Below are 22312 nucleotides of genomic sequence, written 5' to 3' on the forward strand. Positions count from 1 at the left end.
AAGCTGCAGGGAGTGTTTGTGTGTGTGTGTGTGTGTGTTGAGCTGTGGTGATAAGAATTTTCTCTAACCGCATTCACCCCCCTTTGTTCTCTCAACCCGAAACACACACACTTAGATTTCCATGACGTGATGGTAGGGAGGACGACGCGGTTGCGACGGTGCTGTGGTGGTGGAACAGATTCCTGAATCGTGCAGTGAAGCCGTCGACTGTCCTCTACTGTAAATCCTGCTGTGACTAAAACAGAGGAGGCGATGGGCCTGCTTCTGATTTATATTTTATTTTTTACCATGTTTCAGCTTTATTACAGAGGAGCCGAGATTGTTGCGATTTGGAGGTATGGCCGGGAAAAACATCATTGCATCAATGTCTGGCAGATGAATAAATCCATCACCCTGTGAAACCAAGTTTTTACTTTTACTACTCTGTGAGCATTCAACAATATATTTCTAGATGGCTTAGACGACCTTTTTGCTCAGTGGGAAGAATGGGAAATTCAAAGCTTTACTTCATAATTACTACCAAAAGAGACACGTGGTTGCTAGCACGATCTAATTAATTCAACTTGGCAATCTCTGCTTCGGCATTATAATAAAGCTTTAGCTACTAAAACCCGAGTCCGTACACGTTTCAAAGAGTAAAGTAGAAGCACTTTTCAGGCACTTTTACCTCAACTCTCAAGTCCCGACTCTCAAAGCCTCTATCATCACATCTAAATGATTACTATAAAGGCAAATGTGAACAATTTTGTCAATGTCACAATTGTCACACTGTTTATATGATGTTAAAAATTGAGCATTTTTCAAGAGATATATTCAAACCAAAGCATATTCGTAATCTTGAAATCATAACGGACAAAATCAAGCATTTTACAAGAGTTCTGCAATTTAGATTTGGGAGCTGAAATATTTTGTGGAAGCTCGACCTTTTACAACAAACTTGTATTAACTGCTGCTGAAAACGTAAAGGATACTACCCAACAAGTTGTAAGTTCCATGAGTATACATGTCAGCAGAAACGGAGTTGCAAATACACGTTTGATGTTTTTCCTTAAAGCAACTTTTGGGTATTTTTCTGCACAAACTCATGTGAATTCATAAATATGTCAGAACATGTTGGGAGTTCAATTGTGTAATGAAAAGCTTTAAAATAAGATCAGCGAGGGAGCAGAGAAGTATCTGAATGTTTCTCTTTATCACTCCACTGGAGGTATGTTTTCCACAGAGTGGTATTCCCCGTTAACCACATGAACTTTACCGGGCCCGTGTGAGGCAGTGCATTAGGGAAATAAAATGAATAAAAATAAAACAGGAGAAAATGAGTTTCTGATCCTGGAACAGTTATCCTGACAGTAAACCTGACCATGTGGAGCCCGACGTTATTGACTTTAAGTGATATGATTTTCTGCAAGAGTAGGTTTTTTGGGATGTTTTGGTATTTTTTTTCAACTGTGAAAACTTCTTCTACAGCATTTATTGTATTATTATATTACTCTGCATTCATGGCAATAATGCTTCACCTTGCAGAGCAGTAAGTTAGTGACAGACAGCATGCAGAGATCAGGCTGGATTCTCAAACATTTTTTGGAGGCAGAGCTCGTCTTGAGGCAGACATAATCTCGATGGTTGAATTAATCATCGGTGGGTGGTAATCAAAGAAGTAATATAAGAATAAAACAATGCCTTAACTAGATTGAGGAGATTACTACTACTTCCAGAGCAGCTCTGCCTTTGAAAAATGTTTGAATAACTAAGATTTCATCGGAGGCCAGTGATGGAAAGATGGTTAAATGGGAGGAGAGATGAGGTTGGTTTGTTGGACGACAGCAGTGCGATGCTATGGAGTGGATGGGGGTGGATGTTTGGTACACACCTGCAAGGACCGCACCAGTCCGTTTGTTGGTTGAGGCCGAAGCGAGCCCGGCATTTCTTAGGAGAGCCCGGGTCTGAGCACAATGCACAGCATGCACATAACAAGAGGGGGGGAAGCAGAAATAGAGAGGAGCAGAGGAAGAAGAGGAAAAGGGTTAAAGAGGATTTAGATAAATAAAAGAGAGATAAAACATAGGCAAACAGGAGAGAAATAAAAATAAAAGGATACAAGAGCATGTCGGGCAGGGGAAAAAAAGCATCAATAGGGCTATCCGTTCAGAGAAAGCCATCAAGTCAAACTGTTAGTAGCCGGTTACAGCACAGCAAAACATCGACAAACCACCAGAATAATCACACACACAACAGTGAAACAACAGGCATCCTGGAAACAGGCTGTTAAGATGTAAAGAGAGAGACTCGGAGAGGGCAGCCGTGCCGTGACACTCTGTTAGTACAGGGTTTTTACTCTCTGGCAAAGACGCAGTCACAAACTGCTTCATTTCAGAAGGTCAGCACTCTTGAAATCCAGAAAATCCCTCAGCTTCAAACAGAGAAACTATTTCTCTGTTTGAAGCTGAAGTTGAACCAGATATTGGAAAATATGGAGATCCTCACCAGATTTTTAAGTTCTACGTATTTCACCAGCTGCACAGTAACTTTAGACTATCATCATTCATGCTTCAGCACTTCATGCTACCTACATCGGTCAACATCCATATTTTTCTACCAGTCTCTTAATACCAGTTTTAATACTTCCATAATTTAGCTTTTGAACTGCTACACATTTCTCATGCTAATGCTAGCTACCAGGACAGTGTTAGCACGAGCCCTTACGAACAGTAAAGGATCTTACTAGGTGCGTGTGGAGAAGTTAAATGTTTCGTGCTTAATCGGTTCAAATGAGAGATGGGAAAATATTTTGAATGCCTTAATATGGTGAGGGAAAAGGGAAAATACCAGTGTCTGACATTTTAAGAACATAACGTTTTGTACACTGGGGATTGAAATGTTTATAGTTCAGGTTACGTGGAAAGCAGAGTGGGTGGATGGTTTGACGTTCGAGACACATCCTGCCTCGGAGACACCAGAGCGCCACAGAGCGCCAACGCGAGTTCAACTGAGTTCTCTTGGTTGCTGCAGAGTTCACACCGAACACTTTATCATGTTGTCTGCCTGGTGAGAAAAATGCACGTCGTTTGTGTGTTGTATGTTTACCTGTATTGGAGTCCTGAAGCTTCTCCCTTTTTCTCCTCTTCTTTTTTCCCTGTGGGAGAAACAACAAAACAAAATCCCCCCAATTAAATGAGACAGGCTCATCTGTTAAAATGACTGAGTTGCTACAAACGCATCATCAGCTGACTTTTTTGTCTGAGGCTGATAAATCCAGTTCTTTTGGTTCGTACTCACGTGAATTATCAGCCAGTAAAGATAATGGGATCGTGCAAGAGTGCAGCTGTTCGCTTAACTCTACATCTGAAAAGGGTTCCATCGAAATTTCTGGATACCTCTTCGCTTTACTGATTAGCCTCAAAGCAATTTCAGTCAAAAGCAACTGGACTTGGTTATTTGTCTAGGAAGACGTTTCACCTCTCATCCAAGAGGCTTCTGTCGTTCAGACTCAATAGAGCACTAACGAAGTCGAAACCAACTGCCCACCAACAACTGCCACTCTAACGACGGGCGTTGGCACTTGGAGCACAAAGGGTTACAGTGACATCCTCGGCCTTGTGAGAGGTTAAATACCTGGATCTCTCACCAGTTAGTTGGTCCAGTCCCAGCCTGGTCAGATGCGTACATGAACTGATGAAGCCTCTTGGATAAGAGGTGAAACGTCTTCCTAGACAAACAACCAGTCCAGTTGCTTTTGACTGAAATTGCTTTGAGGATAACGATGACCAGGCTTTACTGATTAGCTTAATATGTTTGTTTACCACCCTTGCGTGCAATACCTCTTTGAGAGTGATACTGACAGTGAGTGTTCAGTTTTGGGACTATATTTTTATATATGTATTCTTTGATCAACAGAAAATCTTTTTTTATGTGACATGTCAATCCATTTCAAATGAAAAAGTGCAAAGTTAATAGCAGCATCCAGCAACCGGGTCAGGCAACCAACTTTAAGGCTCTACAAAAGCAAGGAAAAAAGCAAGGAAGATAAAAACAAAGGCGAAAATATGTTGCATCACTAATTATTGTAATCTCAATCCATGCAAAAACCTGATGTGTCGCCGCCAAAAAGTAATGCATCAACACTCAAAATACGATTCAAAAGGCCTTTAATAATGTACAGATCCCCAAATCTTTGTTTTTTAATTTTTTAAGTCGTTTTTCATTATCTCCATGTCTGATTGTAATGTGTGACTGTTGAGGTAAACATCAGAGTTGTTCACGCAGATCCGGTGATGGTGAAGTGAGGCCCCATATTTGGGTTAGATGAAGGATGTGGGCACAGAGATCTACCGCCTACGCTTCGATGTCTGCCCTCCTCGGCTTGCTGTCAGTATTGTCTATGTGGTTTCAAAAACTCCTCTTGCAAATGCAGACTTCTGAATCTTCATGTCTGTGGGTGTGTGTGTGGGTGTGTGTGTGTGTGTGTGTGTGTGTGTGTGTATGTACTATGTGTATAGTTGTTTTAGGACTCGGAGGAGAAACCCTCCACAGCTGCGGGGGCGATATGTGGAACTTCTTCCTGTTTTGCGAGTAGGTCCAGTGACTGTTGTTTTTTCTGTCTAAACCTCAGGCAGAGAGCAGAGTGTGGAGGGTGATGGGGAGTGGAGGGGTTTCTTCAAATGCAACAGACAGTGTTTTAAGCACAGCCAAGAAGCCCTGCATGCTTGTTTGTCGATGTCATAATGAAGTTGTTCTTTTCTATATGCGCTCTGATGCCTAAAGGGGATATTTTGGATAAATCATCATCAACTTTTTTGTTATTGTTATTACACTTGTGGAGTTGGATGAAATGGTGAAATAATCCCCCTAAAAATAATCCACCTAACTACTAAAGCTGCAGCTAACGAGATTATTTTCTAGATTGATCGATTGATCGTTTGGTTTATAAAATGTTGACATCTTTAAATGTCTTGTTTTGTCAGACCAAAATCCAAATAAATTCAGTTTAAAATGATATAAAAACAGAGAAAAGCAGGAAATCCCCACATTTGAGAGCATTCAATGCCATTTTTTACATGAAAATTACTTTAAAGATAATCCGATTATCAAAATAGTTGTTTCTTTATCCCTCGTTCGACTCATCGATCAGTTGACTAATCGTTGCAGCTCTCCTTACAGCTGCAGAATGATCACATTCCTGGCATTAAACATGATTGTTAAAGGTTTGACTTAGTGACATACAGTATAAAGTTACTTGCCCAATGCCCCTATAGTTGAATACTGTAAAAACAAGTTCTGTATCAGTCAGTGAGCCACTGTGTGTGCATGATATTTACATGTAGAGTGTTACTTATCATTTGTCCATATGAACTAATCAAACAGCATCCACTTTGTTATGCCTTGGTGAGCTGCTCAGAAAAAGCTCCATGCGTACAGCAATAGCTCCTACACCCATGAGCACAGTTTACTGGAACTCTGGTTTATAACATATTCAGAACATCATGAGTTGGTTTTTGAACATTGAGTTTAAAAATTAACTCTACAGATAGGGTAAGGACTTTTATTTTGAAATATCTTCACAATAAATAGTGCTGCAGCATTGAAATAAAGCCAAAATGAAGAACTGAATCAGTGTGCATGTTTGTGACATGAAGCACTCGTTCGGATGTTACAGAACATGTTATAAACCACAGCCCAAATAAAGCGCCACCATAACTCGTTTGCCATGCCTGCCCATCTAGAGTTCAGCTCAGTCAGGTATAGAGAAACAAGACAGTACAGCAGAGAGAAGCGTAAACAGGTTACCAATCTGACAGGCGTCTGACATCACTGGAAAGCAGCCTCTGTTACAACCTAAGCCTTTACTTCACCTGATTATGACACATTTCCCTGGTTTTCTAGTATAAAATATCCAAACATTACAGGATTTACTAAAGCCTATGATTATGATCAAAAACAAATGACTACTGACTATGAAAATCACTACTAGGTGCAGTGTCAAAAAGGTTGTGTTTCTGTAGAACCATAATGTGCGTTTAGCTTTACTAATAACTCAAATGAAGGTGCTGTATTTTAAAGGGATGCCCAAAAATAAAAAAAAACAAACTAAAGCAGCGAGGCCAGCCATGCGGCCCTGCTCTCTGTTAGTTGAGCAAAACGGGTTGATTTATACCTCTGTGTGATTTAGTGTTTTACAATTTATCTGGCTAGTAGTCATAACCATGGCAACGTGCAAGACTTGGTGCAATGTGTTCAAAACTGACCAATCAGATCTGGCTTGGCAGCTTACATGTACGCGTCAGGCTGATGTGTGTGAGTCATTAAGGTTTTTGGAAGGTGCATGCAAACTTTGCACAGAGATACCCACAACCCCTTTCATGCAGCTCTTCACATACTCATATTTTCCCACCACAGAGGCATAAATCCACCATAAGACGTGTCCCTACCCAATCAGCTTTACTCTTTTCCCCTGCGACCCCGCTAAGGCCCGCCTCCTGCAAGAGTTCAACAGCAAACTGACAGATCAGAGGCACACAGCAGCCCAGATACAGCAACATCCCCAAAACATTAGACTACAACACATGCACCACACAGGTTTGTCTTCCTCTCGAAATCTGGGAAACCTATTTAATCATTTCATGCTATGAAAGTCTGTCGTTATGTTTTATGACTTTTGACTGACAGGCCTGGGAGCCAATAATCATGCAGGTTGTTTAGACAGTAGCCAGTAAAGGAAGTATGTTGATTCATTTCTCCAGCTCTGAGGTGAGAACAATAAATATGATCAAACCTAGTTCAAACTAGATTTAGTGAACTGATCCTGTTCTGCTTTTTCCTTTCGGTTTTATTAAGAGGGAATCAAACCAGATAGAGAAATAAGTCAAGTGGCTGGACTGGCTCTGGTTTGTTGAATCAAATGTTTTGTATTGTTAAAAAAATGTTGACAAATTTTGACATTTAAATATTTTCTCAAACGCAGCTTTCTGCTTCCAGAAACTGGAGTCACTGTGTCACTGCTAATGTAATAAATATTGCACATTATCATAACTTTACTAAGCACTCATACATCTCATTGCTTTTTAAATTATTGGCTTTTATTTTGATATATTAAAAACAATCTGAAATTTAAATGTTGAAAAAAACAACAACATAAGAATCAAGTTTTGATTTTAGGAAACACTACATGTGGCACAAACATTGTAGTTTAACAATTTAATTTGTATTTTAATTACTTTGAGGTGAAATTATATTCTTAAGTATAATACAATGTTTCTTTAGAAGTAAAACTGATCATGATTATAATTGAATGTCCTTACATTGATGTACAATAATTACATAATAATAATAACAATAATAATAATGCAAATATAATTACAAAAACACACCTTAGCAATAATTATAAAAGTAGTGTAGTAGCATATTAGACCATTAAAAACATTACACTATGAAACGTTACTACACTAATCTCTTTCTAGTTTCTCAGCTCAGTGTTGTAACCATAGCAACCAAATGACTTCTTCACTCTCGAGGTGGTTCCCATTGTAGCCCAGTTATAAAAATCATGCCTTAATAACAAAGTGAGAGAGCCTCCTCGACTTAAAAGTTTTTACATCCCCCTTGAAATGTTTTTTTTTTTCTTCAGATCTGCTTTTAAAAGTCAGCTCAGAAAAGTTGTATGGAGAATGGAAGAGGAGGAGAAAAGATGAGGAGTACGAGGAAAAGCACTTACGTAGTTGTCTCTGGCAGACCAGGTCGGGTATAGCTGCATGTGGAGTTGTCTCTCTTTCCTGGCCAGCTCGTAGTACTTGGCCTGTTCCTCTCGGGTCAGTGCGTGCCACTGGAGACACACAGACAAACACAAACCAAGAGAGAAACTGTTAATGCGGTGATCTCATTATCACACTTTTGTTATTCTGGCTGTGACGTCCGTTTTGGTGAATCGATTTCTGTCACAGAGAGAGGTGCCCTGTCTTGGTTTTTTTTTTTGACTTGTGAAATTCACGTTTTACTTTAAAAAGTAATCCTCCCCTCGTTTCAGGTCACTCGCCCTTCCTCCTGTGTCACCGGTCTGCCGTGATCCCTGATTGTGTCACCCTCCCTCATGTGTATATAGTCCTGGTCTTACCCTGTCCTGTTGCCAGAGTGTATCGGCTCCAGCCATTACCACAGCTTGTCAAGTCGTTAAGTATTAATTTGCTTGCATTTCTGTTTCCTTGTACACCTCTGTAGAAGAGTGAGTTTTTGTTTCTAAAGTTTTTTGGTCAGCTTCAGAAGCCAATTTAATTCCATAGTGCCTTTGTTTTTCCTCCTCTGAGTATTTTTGAGTTGTAGTTTAATTAGCTCTGTGCGGCATAGTTTATGTTTGTAACCTTTTGTTTTTTCCTCCTTGTGAGTGATTTTATTTTGTGAACTTTTCATAGATTATTATTAAGATCAGATTAGCTTTGGCCTGTTGTCCTTTCCTCCCTCTGGAGCGATTTTTAGTTCATTTGTTTGATGTTTCTTGCCACGATTGTTTTCTTTGTAAAGTTCTCGTCCGTGTAGACGAGTTTAGAGTTGAATAGCCTGATGAGTTATCGCTCCGTCTAAAAAGAGGGTATTTGAGTGTCAAAAATAAAAGCCTGCATTTATCGTACCCTGACCGCCTTTGAGTCCTCATTTTGCCAAGTCATAACAATCTCATAATGATCAAAGACAGAAAGTCATAACAAAGAGATTAAACAGCCATAAAAAAAGGTGAAAAACAACATTTTAAAGGAGAGATATGCTCATTTTGAGGTTAATACTTGTATTTTGAATTTCTAATAGAACATGTTTACATGTTTTAATGTTAAAAAAACACATTATTTATTATAAACACTGAGTACTTCGTCGAATGCAGAAGTCGTGCTGCAGATTGTCAACAGTAATTAACTCCACACTTTAGGAGCCATGACTGCAAATGCTTGGTCACCCTCGGATGCAGATCTAGACTTCGGTCGGTAGAAAAAGCTCTTCTCACAGTTCCCAAGTGTACTTAGCCGTACGATTGGTAGAACATACTTCACTGCCTTATCCTTCTTCAGGATCCCAGTACCAACACCAGTCAGTGTTGTTATGATCTTAGTAGCACCAGTATGTGAGGGGAACGGAGTTCACGTTACCACAGTCCTCTCATGTTCCTCATGTGTGAAATTACAAACTGACCTGGAAACAAGATTAGTCTGCGTTTAGTTGTGTGTGTGAATGCCTCACCCTTCGGCCCAGAATCTGGTTGATGGCGGCGCTCTCCTTTAATGTGCACTCGGCGATGACCTTCGCCCTCATCTCCTTCATGTAGAGCATGAAGGCGTTCAGGGGTTTCTTGATGACCGGCTTCTTGGGCTCCTTCTCCCGCTTGGCCTCTACCTGGGGCTTCCTGAGGGGGGAGAGGAAGAGGAGAAGAGTGGCAGGAGGAGGAGGGGGAAAGGATGAGTGAAGGAATTTGAGTGAAGATGGAGAGACAATCAGAGCCTGATCTTCAGATTTTTGTATGCAAGGATTTAGACTAGAGTCAGGTAAAGATTAAGGTATATGACAAAAACACGAGTGAATCCTAGTCTCAAATTATACCCCAGCCCTGCAAGGAAAAATCCCTTGTGAAGTGATGAAAATAGAGTATAATTTAGTACAAAAGTACACAACTAAAAAGTTATTAGTGGAGGACAATTAAAAGAGGAAGATATGAACAGTGGTGAGGAGGTGTGACGGAAAGTGAAGGAAAATGACCCCAAAACAAAGCAAGCTTTGTACGAAGTGCAGGCAATACTTACACATACATGCTCCTGTCATAATGGTCGTGCTCTTGTTTGCCTGTAGGGGGCACTATGGCTGGGTGGGGGATCCCTGTAGGATGCATGCCTGAGGGGCCGAGCATCAGAGAGTGAGGGAACCTGGTGGAGGGGAAAGAAAAAGGTGGAGGTAGACGAGAGACAGAGAGTGACATAAAAAGCTTGCGTTAGTTCAGAGAAATGCTCTGAGTCAGTAGCAGGGAGGACGGTAAGCATCAAAGCAATGGCGTCAATTTTGGTAAGCAATGAGCCTGAAAGCGTGAAAAGACTCTAAATTGATCATTTAAGTGCTGGATGTGAATTACCAAACACAGGAATCCTGCCTGTGTGAACAGATAGGATGGGAACTCTTTTAAAAAGAATATATATATATATATATATATATATATATATATATATATATATAGACCTGGTGAATGGTGTTCATATAGAGCATGCTCAGTTCTTGTTCTTTGTTCAGTAAAAATGCAAGCATTTGTCACCACTTGAGGGCGTCCTAGCATTACAAAGTGAGAGGCTGGGAAGAAAGTAAAATACTCCTTCACATCTTTAATGCTGTCAGTGCACTTTGACACATCTTAATGAATAATTTCAGCATCCACCATAAGATCCAAGTCTATTAATTCAAGTCTAGTCAAGAAGGCAGTTTTTGGTTAAAAACACCCCAAAACAAACAGGTTTGTTTCAGCACCTTTACAGACTGTGGTTAGAAAACGGCAAAATAGAGTCAAAGAAGCAGCAAGAAGCATCTAGGTCAAATAATAACCAAAAACATATTCATATTGTTAGTTTTTAACCTGTATGTAACTGCTCATAGGTGAGATTTACTCTGCATAAATAAATGCTTGCAATGTAGGTAATGTAGGAAATAAAGAGGATATGATTCCCCTCTGAGCACTAGGTTAAAGACAGCATATGATTCGTGATCCGGCTTTTAAGTTGTGATTTTCTTAAACAGACCATCACATTGGAAATAGCTACCTTTGTGAAATGATACAGGTCTAAAACAAACTATATGAAAGGCTGGTTGACCTTTGGTTGTTGTGTGACCGAGGCCTTGTGTATGAGACAGATAGCCTGAGAAAGTGGCAAAGCGATGTGGCGAGAAAGCTTCTGTCTGTTGCAAGCACAACTTACAAGATCGCTCGGGATCAAATGTGTCAAATTAGAGGCACACAGCTTAAGCAAACCAAAACACACCTGGCTGAACATCTATGATGACATTGTAGCTCTCTCAAACACAGCGGGGTCGCAAGGCTCACTCTCTTATTTTTATTGTTCCTGTGCATGTCCTTGGAAAAACTGAAATGCCTGCTCTATGGAACAGTGTAACAGGATCTCACACATTTGCTTTAAAAAAATTGCAACAGCAAGAAAAAAGCAGTTAATGTCCTGATGGTACCCAAGAGCGTGTGTGTGCGTGTGTGTGTGTGTGTGTGTGTATGTCAGCCTTTTGTATTCTGCAGCAGCGACTAGCTTGGCTCGGCTCAGTTTGCCTTGACTGGACTCGTCCTGTTTACAGCACACTTGCTCCAATAGGACTTTTACAGCAATGCCCAATGAAAGCTGACACAGAAGCTGAACATGGCGAATGGAAAACTCCTGCTCAGGCATTTTGAATGTGCTATAAACAGGAGCTGATGATGCAGAGCGTAGCTTGTTGTTTGTGCTTTTACTTTCTTGGCTCGGTCTGGCTTGGTCCAACCAGCAGGCTACGATACCTGGAGTAGGAGGCGCTGGAGAGGTTGGAGGAGTAGGGCTGCCTGAATCCACAGGGGGACAGGGCAGGATAGACAGGCTGGCTCTGCCTGCCACAGCACAGCAGAGGGGAGAGACGGCAACAGTTTGTGCCTTTTAGCTTAACGGGTAAACGTTTGTTGATCCCTGTGAGGATGTTTAGTCCCAAAGGGCAATTTAATTCTACAATGTTCTTGATTTAAATTCATCATATTTGGTTAATTCCAGATACACTCTTTTACATATTCATATATTTTTTCCTTTGCTACATTTTGTAATATGCAAACAAATGACTGTCAAATAAACGTTTTACCATTAAACCATTGTTCAATAAAGTCAAATCTCATGGTTTAATGCTTCTTTGCATCTATAGAAGTATCCATTGTAGAAGCTGGTGATGCACAGCGACTCCCCCCCCCACCCCCAGGGGAGTTTGGATCAGCACTGTTGACAGCTGTGTGTCAATACTTGGCTTACTGGGAACAGAAACACACACACACTAACACACCACGGGAGGTCGAGGGTGGGGACGGGATTCAAGCAAGAGCCTTTGATATGTAGAAAACCCAACTTCTACCTCCTGAGAGCCTATACACCCCCCACCCCAACTGATTCATCCTTATGTTTCAACGCATACACAAACACGCCGATCCACATCGAGCATTTAAACCACCACCTTTTAATCATCATTATCACCACTCACACTTCCTTGCCTTATCCTCTTTTTCTCCTCTGCATCCGTCCTTCAGCCCCAGGAGAAGGCAGTGCTACACATACAGTAAGGGGATGAGTTTCACAGAGCGCTGAGCTCAGCTCCTGGAGGACCATTCACGCTGTAATCCTGTTTTAACTGAGTTAACACTACAACACAGGTCAAGTGCTGCTCAGATAAATGCAAACTAAATCGGCTTTTTATCTCACAAGGAAGCTGTACACCAGATCTAAGAATCCCTAACTACATCATCAACTAACCAGTGCAAGTTAGGTTCGGTCCACAGGCCCTCATACAGGTCACACACATCAAAAGTCCTTGCAGACAGCGGCTCCTGAGTGACGGTGCCTCAAAACAGAAAAATACCTCCTATGTTACAGGCATGGCTGGACAGAGGTATGCAGGGAATGAAATGAAAAACTAGGCAACCTGCTCATTTGTGCTGTCTCCAGCGCCTTGTGCATTTTCTTCGTTACACTTTGACGACAAGTGACAACCAAGTAATTACATCCATACACACTGAAAGGTTCAGTCAAAGGTGATGAGTTTGAAAATGTCAGTGAATGACAACAAAGGGGAATCACTTGCAGGCTTACAGTAACTGTTTGAGGCCTCTGACTGCTCCGCAACTCTTTGGGTATTTTGTTTAAGGATCAATAAGTGCAATTTTACTGTCTTGGAGCACAAATGTGACCATAAAATGTGAGCCATACAATTTTAGAAGTGGCCACTTGAGTGGATCAGCAGGTTCCCTGGATTCCTAGAAATACACTATTTGTGAGCATAATCCAATCTTTACATGCCATCGTTCCTTAAGGGGACAGGAGGAGTCTGTGCTACACTCTCTGCTTTGGTTGACTGGTGTTAAAGAGGCTTTATATCATCTGCTTCAACTCTCGTTTCACACTGTATTTAATAATGCAACATGTTACTCCTCGTGCTCCCACCACAGCGGTCGCCACTGCAGAGCTACATCCTTACAAAACAACTAAACACACCTCAAATAATTCCTGACCCCGCCCTGGACGAGGCAATTAACTGACCAACTGCCGGCCCGGGTGACACGTGGAGGTGGTCATGCAGGGACAGGAGAGGAGACCAGGCGGATAGTGAAAACAACAGAAAACAACAGTTTGACATTTAACCACTCATTCTCTATGCTCTCCCCTCCTCCTCCATCAACAAAGAACCACACTACAGGGGGCCAAAACAAGGAGATAATCTGGGTTAAAGGAGATTAGCTGTTCATAATATTTGTGAAAATCCATAGTGAAGTGTCTGAAAAAGATAAAACGCCTGTAAATCAGACTTGAGAAATGTCCGGGGACACAAAGCTCGTCCTACAGAAACATGAGAAACAGGCATAAACACACATGTATGTGTACAAATGCACAAACAAAGTTTTAAGCCTCTGCTCTAAATCTCCATGACATTTGATGTAAGCCTTTAACTGCTCCTGCAGGGGATTTTGTCCAGGCACAGATACTGTAGGTTGTAATAAATGGATTTGTGTTGATCCATAAATCAATGGAAGTCTGACATTATAAGTTCACAATCAACCAGCATGACATCGCAAGCTCACAATCGACTCAGAATTGATGGAAACTGTAAATGCAATGACTAAATATGCAGCAGATGTGGCTGTTGCAGTCGTCCCACACTACGAGCTTTCTGCTGCTTCATCCCCAAAAGAAACTATTGGAAAATCAAGACACAGGCCGAGGAATCAAAACACAACGCGGTGGATAAAATCCAAATTGAAAGAAATGTTGGCACTTTTGTACAAATAGTTACAGTCGTAGTAGGAGTTAAATGTTAAAAATGAGCAAATCAGCACTTTCCCACCTGCAATTTCAATTGTACTTTTTAAAATAAATAAATAAATGCAGATTTGATTTTAAAAGCATACATGATCTGGGTATATATATAGCATTACCCTGAGGTTAAAATGACTCAAAAGGACTCAAAACTCAAACTTAAGGACTGGGACTTGACTTGAGACTTGTCAGTCTTGACTTTGGACTTGATTTGGGACTTGTCTGTCTTGACTCTGGTCTTGAGGGTTAAGACTTGAGACTTACTTATGACTTGCAAGACAATGACCTGGTCCCACCTCTGTTACACAGTACTGGAGATAGATCTCCTGGCAACAACACCCTGTTCTAAACCACATTAAGTCTATTGCTAATTTAGTTTTAGTCATTCAAAATAAGTCTCTTTATTGATAATTTAATTTAAGTCAGTAAAACATGCACTTCGAGGAATTTGCTTGTGACTAAATAGATAGACACTTTTAGTGTCCGTAACACTGTTAGTGAAAGAGTTGTGGTTTCTTTTATATTTTGCAGTTGTCCACATTCCTTTGTGTTTAGGAAGCTTACTTCAACTTGTGGCCTCTGGTCAAAACAAGAGGATCAAAGAAGCTGGTTTCCATGCCAACGGGGCCACGGGTTAGTTACTTTGACACCAGGTGAGACAGTGATGTATGTAACACTGACCCAGGTCAGAGTGTGTGTGTGTGTGAGTGTGTGTGTGTTTGTATATGTGATGCTGAGGGTGACGATGATGATGGTGTTTGGGAAGGTAGAGGTGAGGTTGTTTTTTTAAGGGGGGATATTAATATTATAGATATTAGATAAGGTACGGGTTAAGAGTTTGTAGTGGTGGGACAAAACAATTATTTTCATTATTGATAAAAACCGCTGATTATTATTTCAATGAATCGAATAAACCTGGGGTAGGCAGTTTAAGTGTTGTTAAAGACATAATGATTATCAATCAATCATCAACAATAGTTGCAGATTTTCTCCCAATCAGCTCGTTGACTGATAGATTTTAAGTTCTCATCATGTAAGAGAGAGACGTGGTGTATTCCTTCATATTTAGGGATATATTGTGTGTAACAAAGTCATCACAGGTACACAAAGAAACAAGTGAGTCACAGTATGTACAGATAGGTAGGTGTGTGTGTATGCGTGTGTGTGTGTGTGTGTGTGTGTGTGTGTGTGTGTGTGTGTGTGTGTGTGTGTGTGTGTGTGTGTGTGAGAGAGAGAGACACTCACCAGCCCATGGAGGGAGTGATCTGGCCGACACCGCCTGGAGGGAGGGAGTAGTACCCTGAGAGGTCCTGGGACTGGTGCCTGTGAACGCCTGGAGGACACACACATATATTAACATCGTTGTAATCACTCTATTCTCTCTTGTTATTTGTCACTAAAGACCTCATAAGTACATGCACACACTAAATTAACTAAGGAACTGGAGGGTCACACACACACGCACGCACACACACACACACACACAAACACACACGCACACACACACACCAGCCCTGGCCCCAGGTCTGATGGGGCTATTAGTGCTATTAGTAGTCTGGGAACCTGGTATTAACACACAAAGATACCCTTAACACAGGTCACACACTTCTGTTCCCATCCTGTCATGGTGTGTCTACGTTAGTGTGACATTATACTGTGTGTGTGTGTGTATGTGTGTGTGTGTGTGTGTGTGTGTGTGTGTGTGTGTGTGTCTGGGGGACCCTCCACTGGGAGCTGATGTCTCCAGTCGGTTTCACTGGTTTACTCTACACAAGTTAAGTTCCATCATCTTAAAAAACACACACAGATATGGGCAGACACACACCCAAACACGCACACAAACAAACCATCTCACATGCTACTTTTAGCAAAAATGTTTTCCAACAAAAGAAACACAGACAGCTCGACTCTCTGCCCTCTCACAGTAAATATCCAGTCTCTCTCCCTGTCTCTCTCTTTGTGCCCTTCAAAGGAAGTCATTTGTCAACAGGCAGCACCTAGCACTTAGCGTGGCCCGGCTGCTAACCTGTGTTTGCAGCAGAGGAATGCTCTAGATGACTGTAATTTGGCCGTGGCTCCGGGCCTGTTTCAGGACCCCGAGCCACTATAAATCTGGACGACAGGAATGTGACTGAGTCAGTCGACCTGTCTCACCACTCCGATCTTTCGTCCCCTCCCTCCGTCTGTCCCGCCACGCCCTTCCTCCCTTCTCCTCTCCTCCCTCATCCTTTCATATTGCCCTCTGCTGTTCCACTACTCAGACTCTTTCACTCTTCTCACCTCTCTTTTAGCTTTTACCTCCTTCTCAGGCTCCTCCTGTTCTCTCTCCTTCGTTACAGACCTCAACTCTTTTCCTTCCCTTTGTCCATTCCCAGGATCTATCTCTCCATCCTCCTACAGTACTACTATTACTTTTATGGTCTCCTGCATTCTTTCTTGCATTCTCCTCTGCCTGCCCTGGTTTATTTCTCTACCACTGTACACACTCATGTAAAAAATATGTAAATGCTGTTGTGTCATACATATCAATCTATCTGTTATTGCATATTTTACTATATTAATAATGTGGCTTGTGTGAACAAATGGACCTAAAAACCACAAGTTAAAGCTTTAGAAGGTTTATTAAAACTACAATGTTTAAAATAAATACCCAGGGAGGTAGCAGGACATTAAATGTTAAAAAAATTGAACTGCAAGTGCATGAATCAAATGTATTTACAACAGGAGAATTAACAGTTAACTGAGCTTCTAAGAGACTTAACTGTCACCAAAGACATGTTCATCCGACAAACAAACTATTACTCTATAGGCATGTGATGACTGTGAGGAATGTGATGAATTAGTACTAAAAAGAGAGAGAAGGGACGTCTAGCTCTCTGATCCTTGCTGTAACATCTCCCCATGGCAGGTCAACATGTGTAATGGTTACATCATGCAGCAGCATGTCAGACACATAAACAAGATTCAACATACAGAGGTCTTTATCAGGGTAGAGTCCACATGTTGTAAACACAGGGTTTATCCTCAGGCTGTGTTCCGACTGACAGCAGCACTGCGTGACAAAACAATGACTCCTTTATTTTTCTTATAGACTCTAGTCATCATCCGAATAACGACTACCTTAGATAATATCTGGTAATTTGATACAAAGTCAAAAAGGTACACCACTGTTACTGCAACTCCCAAGGTGCATTTGTGCAAGAAACATCCAATTACAGAGCTTAAAATGATTTTAAGTGCACCACTACAAAGATCATTCTGTTGAGAAACCAAAAAGCACAATCTGCAGCTTGAAGTCATTATAACTTGAATTTGAAAACACTCAACTCTAGGAAGAACGTCTGGCAGCTTTTAGCAATATGCTACTTTTACAGTTTAACTGCAAGCATTGAAAGATTTGCCGTCATGATGAAACAAAAGAGGTGTAGCCCTGCATCAGTGGTAACGTATAAATAAACAGCAGTGCGGTATAATTCTCTGCCTTCATACTGGGCTTCGACGCACGACAAAATACTGCGGTCTTCATCCGGTTGTTTTGCCAGAGGGCTACCATCAGGCTGAATGTGCCCTGAGGCTAGTACGGATATTGCTGTATGTTAATATTGAACAGGATAAAAGTGAAAATAAATTAAATCTCAGAAGATATCAGATTGCACTGTTAAACCAATTAAAATAAATATTAACTGTTAATAGTACAGATGAATGACAGTATTTATAATAATGAATACTTCTTTTGATACTGAGATGGTGAACTTCATATCCTTTTTCAAAATCACCCATATTCCCTGAAATGACTCTACGCACAACATCAAAACAGAAATCCGAAACTGAAGGTTTTATTATAAGTGTTAAATTAGTCATATTTGGATGTAATGGAAACATGCTGCCCTGTTTGTTGTTAGGAAACCTGTAGGGGAAAATTAGCGGCAGTAAAAGGGGCCGTTTTCTTTGGAATGCCCCTTTTTAAGCGTCAATCTAATGACAGCTAAAGCAACTATCTCACGCTCTCCACGTCAATATCACGTGAAACAACCCAAAAAGGGAAACCGTTTTAGTCAAACCTGGCTCTGCGTGAGCTCGGTATTAGAACGTGTGCTTGTAAAACAGAGACTCGAGGAGCTGAAAATACAATTCCTGCACTAATAATGTGCTTTGGTGGTTACAACCACTAAGAGTGAAAATGATGCTGCATCTGAGCCTTTAAATGACTTGACAAGCAGTCCGTGTGGTGTACATTAAAGAGACCAGAAGAAACTTTGTCATGTTTTGTGATAGTAAGGGCACCAATGAGGGCTTTTACCCAAGTTCAGTACTGTGAATCCCATGAAAAAGGAATGTTTTTTTTTCTTTAAAAATGGGTCATAAAAATATAGGTAAATATAAAGACAAACATATTAGCAAACGTTACTCAAACAGAATTAAAAACTGCAGTTGTTGGGGACTATTTTAAACTGCGGATTAATACACATTTGGTGCTCTTGGTGAGTATTAACAGCCGCAGCAGGACGGTGTAAGTGGGTTAACCCAAAATCAATCTCGGCAACAGCTAATATTTCAGGCTTTCGGTGTAGCCAGCTGATATACCGGCCACGACGGCTTCTTCCGAGCGACGGTTATTGTTTACGCTCCAACTTGAGATGCAAGAATGGAGTTGGAGTTGAGAGACGCTGTCTCATTTCATCTTCTCATCTTCAACCGCTTATCCAGGGTCGGGTCGCGGGGGCAGCAGCTTTAGCAGGGGACCCCAAACGCCCCTTTCCCGGGCCACATTAACCAGCTCTAACTGGGGGATACTGAGGCGTTCCCAGGCCAGTGTGGAGATCTAATCTCTCCACCTGGTCCTGGGTCTTCCCCGAGGCCTCCTCCCAGCTGGACGTGCCTGGAACACCTCCCTAGGGAGGCGCCCAGGGGTCATCCTTACTAGATGCCAGAACCACCTCAACTGACTCTTTTCAACGCAAAGGAGCAGTGGCTCTACTCCGAGTTCCTCACGGATGGCTGAACTTCTCACCCTATCTCTAAGGGAGACTCTAGCCACCCTCGGATACCTGCATATGAATGCAGATAAATAATAACAAAAGCTAAGGAAAAGCTAAATCAATGTAAGATGAAAGCGGACGGGTTCTGTGTTGACGGCCAGTCAATTCGCCGCTTCTGCTCTCCGCACGGACTGTGTACCTGCATGCAACCAAAGCCTGCTCAAACATGATTGGTAAATATTACCAGACTGCGTCCTCTACCCAAATCTTGTCCCACTGTCTACACATTCTACCTACATATACTGAATCTGGTTATAGAGATTAACTCAAGATAAACAACAGCGTTGTGTGTTCATGGCAATGAAGGAATATGTCGCTCAGCGCAAAAAATTTGTGGCTCACTGTTTTAATAGTTTTTGGTTTCCTGATTGGCTTTGGTCTTTTCATGGATGTGTTGACAATAAGAAAAATATAGAATATTGCTAGCCTTATTCTTTAAATAATACTCAGAAGTTCCACTCAGGTAAGTGAAGCATGCTCTTTGTAACGAGTTACTTCACACTCTGCACACACGTACAGTAATATCTGAAGCCCATGCATATAAGAGTCTACAGTAAGTGTTAATTGGGGTTTCATCTCACACATAAAAGTGTGACAGCAGACAGGTTTCATTTCTGCTTTTTCTTTCTGTAGTTTACGCTCTGTTGTCCGAGCCAACAGTCATATCTGAGAAAAGTCAAAGCAATGCGATGCTGCTGGATTGACTGGGAATGACTATTTTTAAATCACATGCTGAATGTGGTGTTCTGGTCGACTGAAGAAATTACTGAACTGACTGGACAGACCAGCTGGGTCGCAAAAAGTCAAACACGAACAAGCAGGGGGATATTACTAAACGGTTGTTTTAACGGGTCTTGATTTTAGGATGACACTTTACACCTGGCCAGGGACAACAGATGGCATATATATACAGTAATGTTCCTCAATATGCACTGTCCCCGACAAATAAAGTGTGTGAGATTAGTGATCATTTCTTACCTAAAAATTTTATTTCACAAAAAATGAATCCTGCAGTGTTTGGTAAACAAAGATTTTGGTGAGATTAAAAGGTGCACGATTAGAGGAAAATAATCTATAACATTGTTTAATCCTTCAAGAGGTTAGCTGTTCAGAATTCTTAATTACACTTTTTAAACTTTGCAGTCTCTGTTGTCAGATATGACAGTGATAAAAGCATGAACTTATACTTTGCTGTGATCCAACCGGTGTACTTAAACGAGAGCACAAAAACAGACATTGAATTTTAACAAGCTCTCTGGTTACCACGGAGACTGGCATCCCTGCATCCCTGCCATAGTCACTGTAAGTCTTTATTTTAAGTCTCTTACAGTATTGTTTTAGGTAAGCGGTGGGACTTAAGTGTTACCTCCATTGACATGTTTTGATATTGCACAACTGTTAAATTTAGAATAGATTTATTTTACCAAACTTTCTGCAATTAAACTTTCCGCTTTCCGTTTTTTTTGTTTCGTTTTTTTACTTTTTATGCCCGAAAAAGTTAAAATGATGCGCCATAGATTGCTCTGTACTTAAGGCTGGGTGATAATTTAATGTGATAAATGTATTGTCTTTCGATGAAATCGTATCATGGTTCAGAGATCAAGATCTCGTCATATACAGGTATACCTTCGAAACTGATAATAACAAGCACACACGAGCTAAACATATATCTGATGTGAAATATTTTGAGGGAATATCATTCGAATATCATTCGAAGATTGCGAATGTGTTTTGTAACTATGTAAACATTGTCTGGGAAAACAATCTCAATAATTTCATGTTCATTTTGCACTTTAGTTATTAATAAAATGAGAAAATACTCAGTACTTTTAATTCACATGGCATTCAAAAATAGCCTTTAGCCTTTCTATATACAGCATTGATCTACTGAAATGACCAGAAAGCATGCTCTATGGTGATAGATATCGTTAGAGATATGAAATGACCTATATCAGGACAGAAGATTTTGGCCATAACGTCAACACATCACATATCTGTACCGGTGCCACAGTAGTCTAGTATACCCATACTATTATTTCCATGCTGTAGTTTCATCTCGGCACGCTGAACTGCCAACTCTGTTCAATAACACCATGCCCCCACACCACAGACTGTATGTGTTGTAGCTGCTACAGTCCTCGACCCGGTTCTCGAAGAATACTTGCCAAACCATACAAATAGTATTATTTTTCTAGAACCAGGTGCAAAAAAGTTGTATTGTTTGACTGAAGAAGTTTTGATACTACTTCAGATTGGCTTATTTTCATTAACACCTTAAAAAGGTATCGACCCGGCCCTAAAAAGAAAGTATTTTCCTTTTTTGTATACAAGGGAAAATTTGGGAGTCTATAAAGCTGAAACACTGCTGAAGGTCATCCAGTAACTTTATTTAGGCTACAGTGAAAGCAGAGAGTGGGCGTTGGATGGAAACAACACAGGAAGTAAACTGCGCAGTGAGAATAAAGTGAGAGCTGTGATCTCAACGAGCAACAAAGCAAGTTTAAGGAAGAGGTGTCTCCTTTGAGCAGAAATATAACAAAAGACTTTCCTTGTTCACAAACAATGCATAAGTATTATAGCGAGCGGCTCTCATCTACAGTGAGAAGAGTTCACAGGAACATCCCGTTGGCCGCCACCAAGATGACAACATGGTGACTCTGAACGCAGAGCAGCAGGAGTTAAATGATGCATTTCTAAACTCATGATCAAGCTTGGTTTTTCACACATCATTGGTGCTGCGATTCTACAAGAATAAGAAAAAATAAGAAAAAATAGAAAAATGGTAATCACATCTCTGATTCTCCTTCCAGCTTTACATGCAAGCCATGCATGAGTGGTATAATTATAGGTCTGAGGAGTGAGAGAGAGAGACCGGCACAGAAATGATTATGGGGAAAAAGTGAACCGTATGACGACAGCTAACTAACTGTAATTTGATAATTGTTTCACGTACATTGAACAATCACAGTTTCAGTTAAAAATAACTTGTGTTTATTAAGAAACATTACACTTACATCCTCCTAACAGTGGAAGAGAAGTGAGCAGAGAAGTTTATGGTGTGTAATCACTGCAGCAGTTACATCTGTTATATCATTATTAGTCAGATTATGCTGCGCCATACAGAAACATGCATCCGTCCTTCTGTCAATTTTGTTGTCAAAAGACAGAAACTGCTTGGCTGCTTGACAAAAGCTAGAGCCAGATATGAAAAAAAGAAAA

The 22312-nt window shown here is 40.9% G+C and overlaps 1 protein-coding gene across 6 annotated transcripts in view; it reads right to left on the reverse strand.

Annotated features, from left to right (window-relative positions):
* tcf7 (transcription factor 7) overlaps nt 1–22312 on the reverse strand; it is a 75611-nt gene that overhangs the window by 3655 nt on the left and 49644 nt on the right. For 2 of the 6 annotated variants that reach the window (XM_083927422.1, XM_083927424.1), the window contains exons 5-11: nt 15300–15387; nt 11510–11596; nt 9771–9890; nt 9214–9376; nt 7709–7816; nt 6426–6473; nt 3085–3133 (exon numbers count right to left, since the gene is read on the reverse strand). In XM_083927422.1, coding sequence (XP_083783548.1) covers nt 3085–3133; nt 6426–6473; nt 7709–7816; nt 9214–9376; nt 9771–9890; nt 11510–11596; nt 15300–15387 — 663 coding nt within the window. Of the gene's footprint in view, nt 1–1870; nt 1944–3084; nt 3134–6425; nt 6474–7708; nt 7817–9213; nt 9377–9770; nt 9891–11464; nt 11597–15299; nt 15388–22312 lie in introns of all 6 variants that reach the window. The other 4 variants (XM_083927423.1, XM_083927425.1, XM_083927420.1 and 1 more) reach the window with 3 other exon arrangements.

This window comes from Echiichthys vipera (assembly GCF_963691815.1).
Source record: "Echiichthys vipera genome assembly, chromosome: 14".
In the NCBI taxonomy this organism is placed as follows: Eukaryota; Metazoa; Chordata; class Actinopteri; order Perciformes; family Trachinidae; genus Echiichthys; species Echiichthys vipera.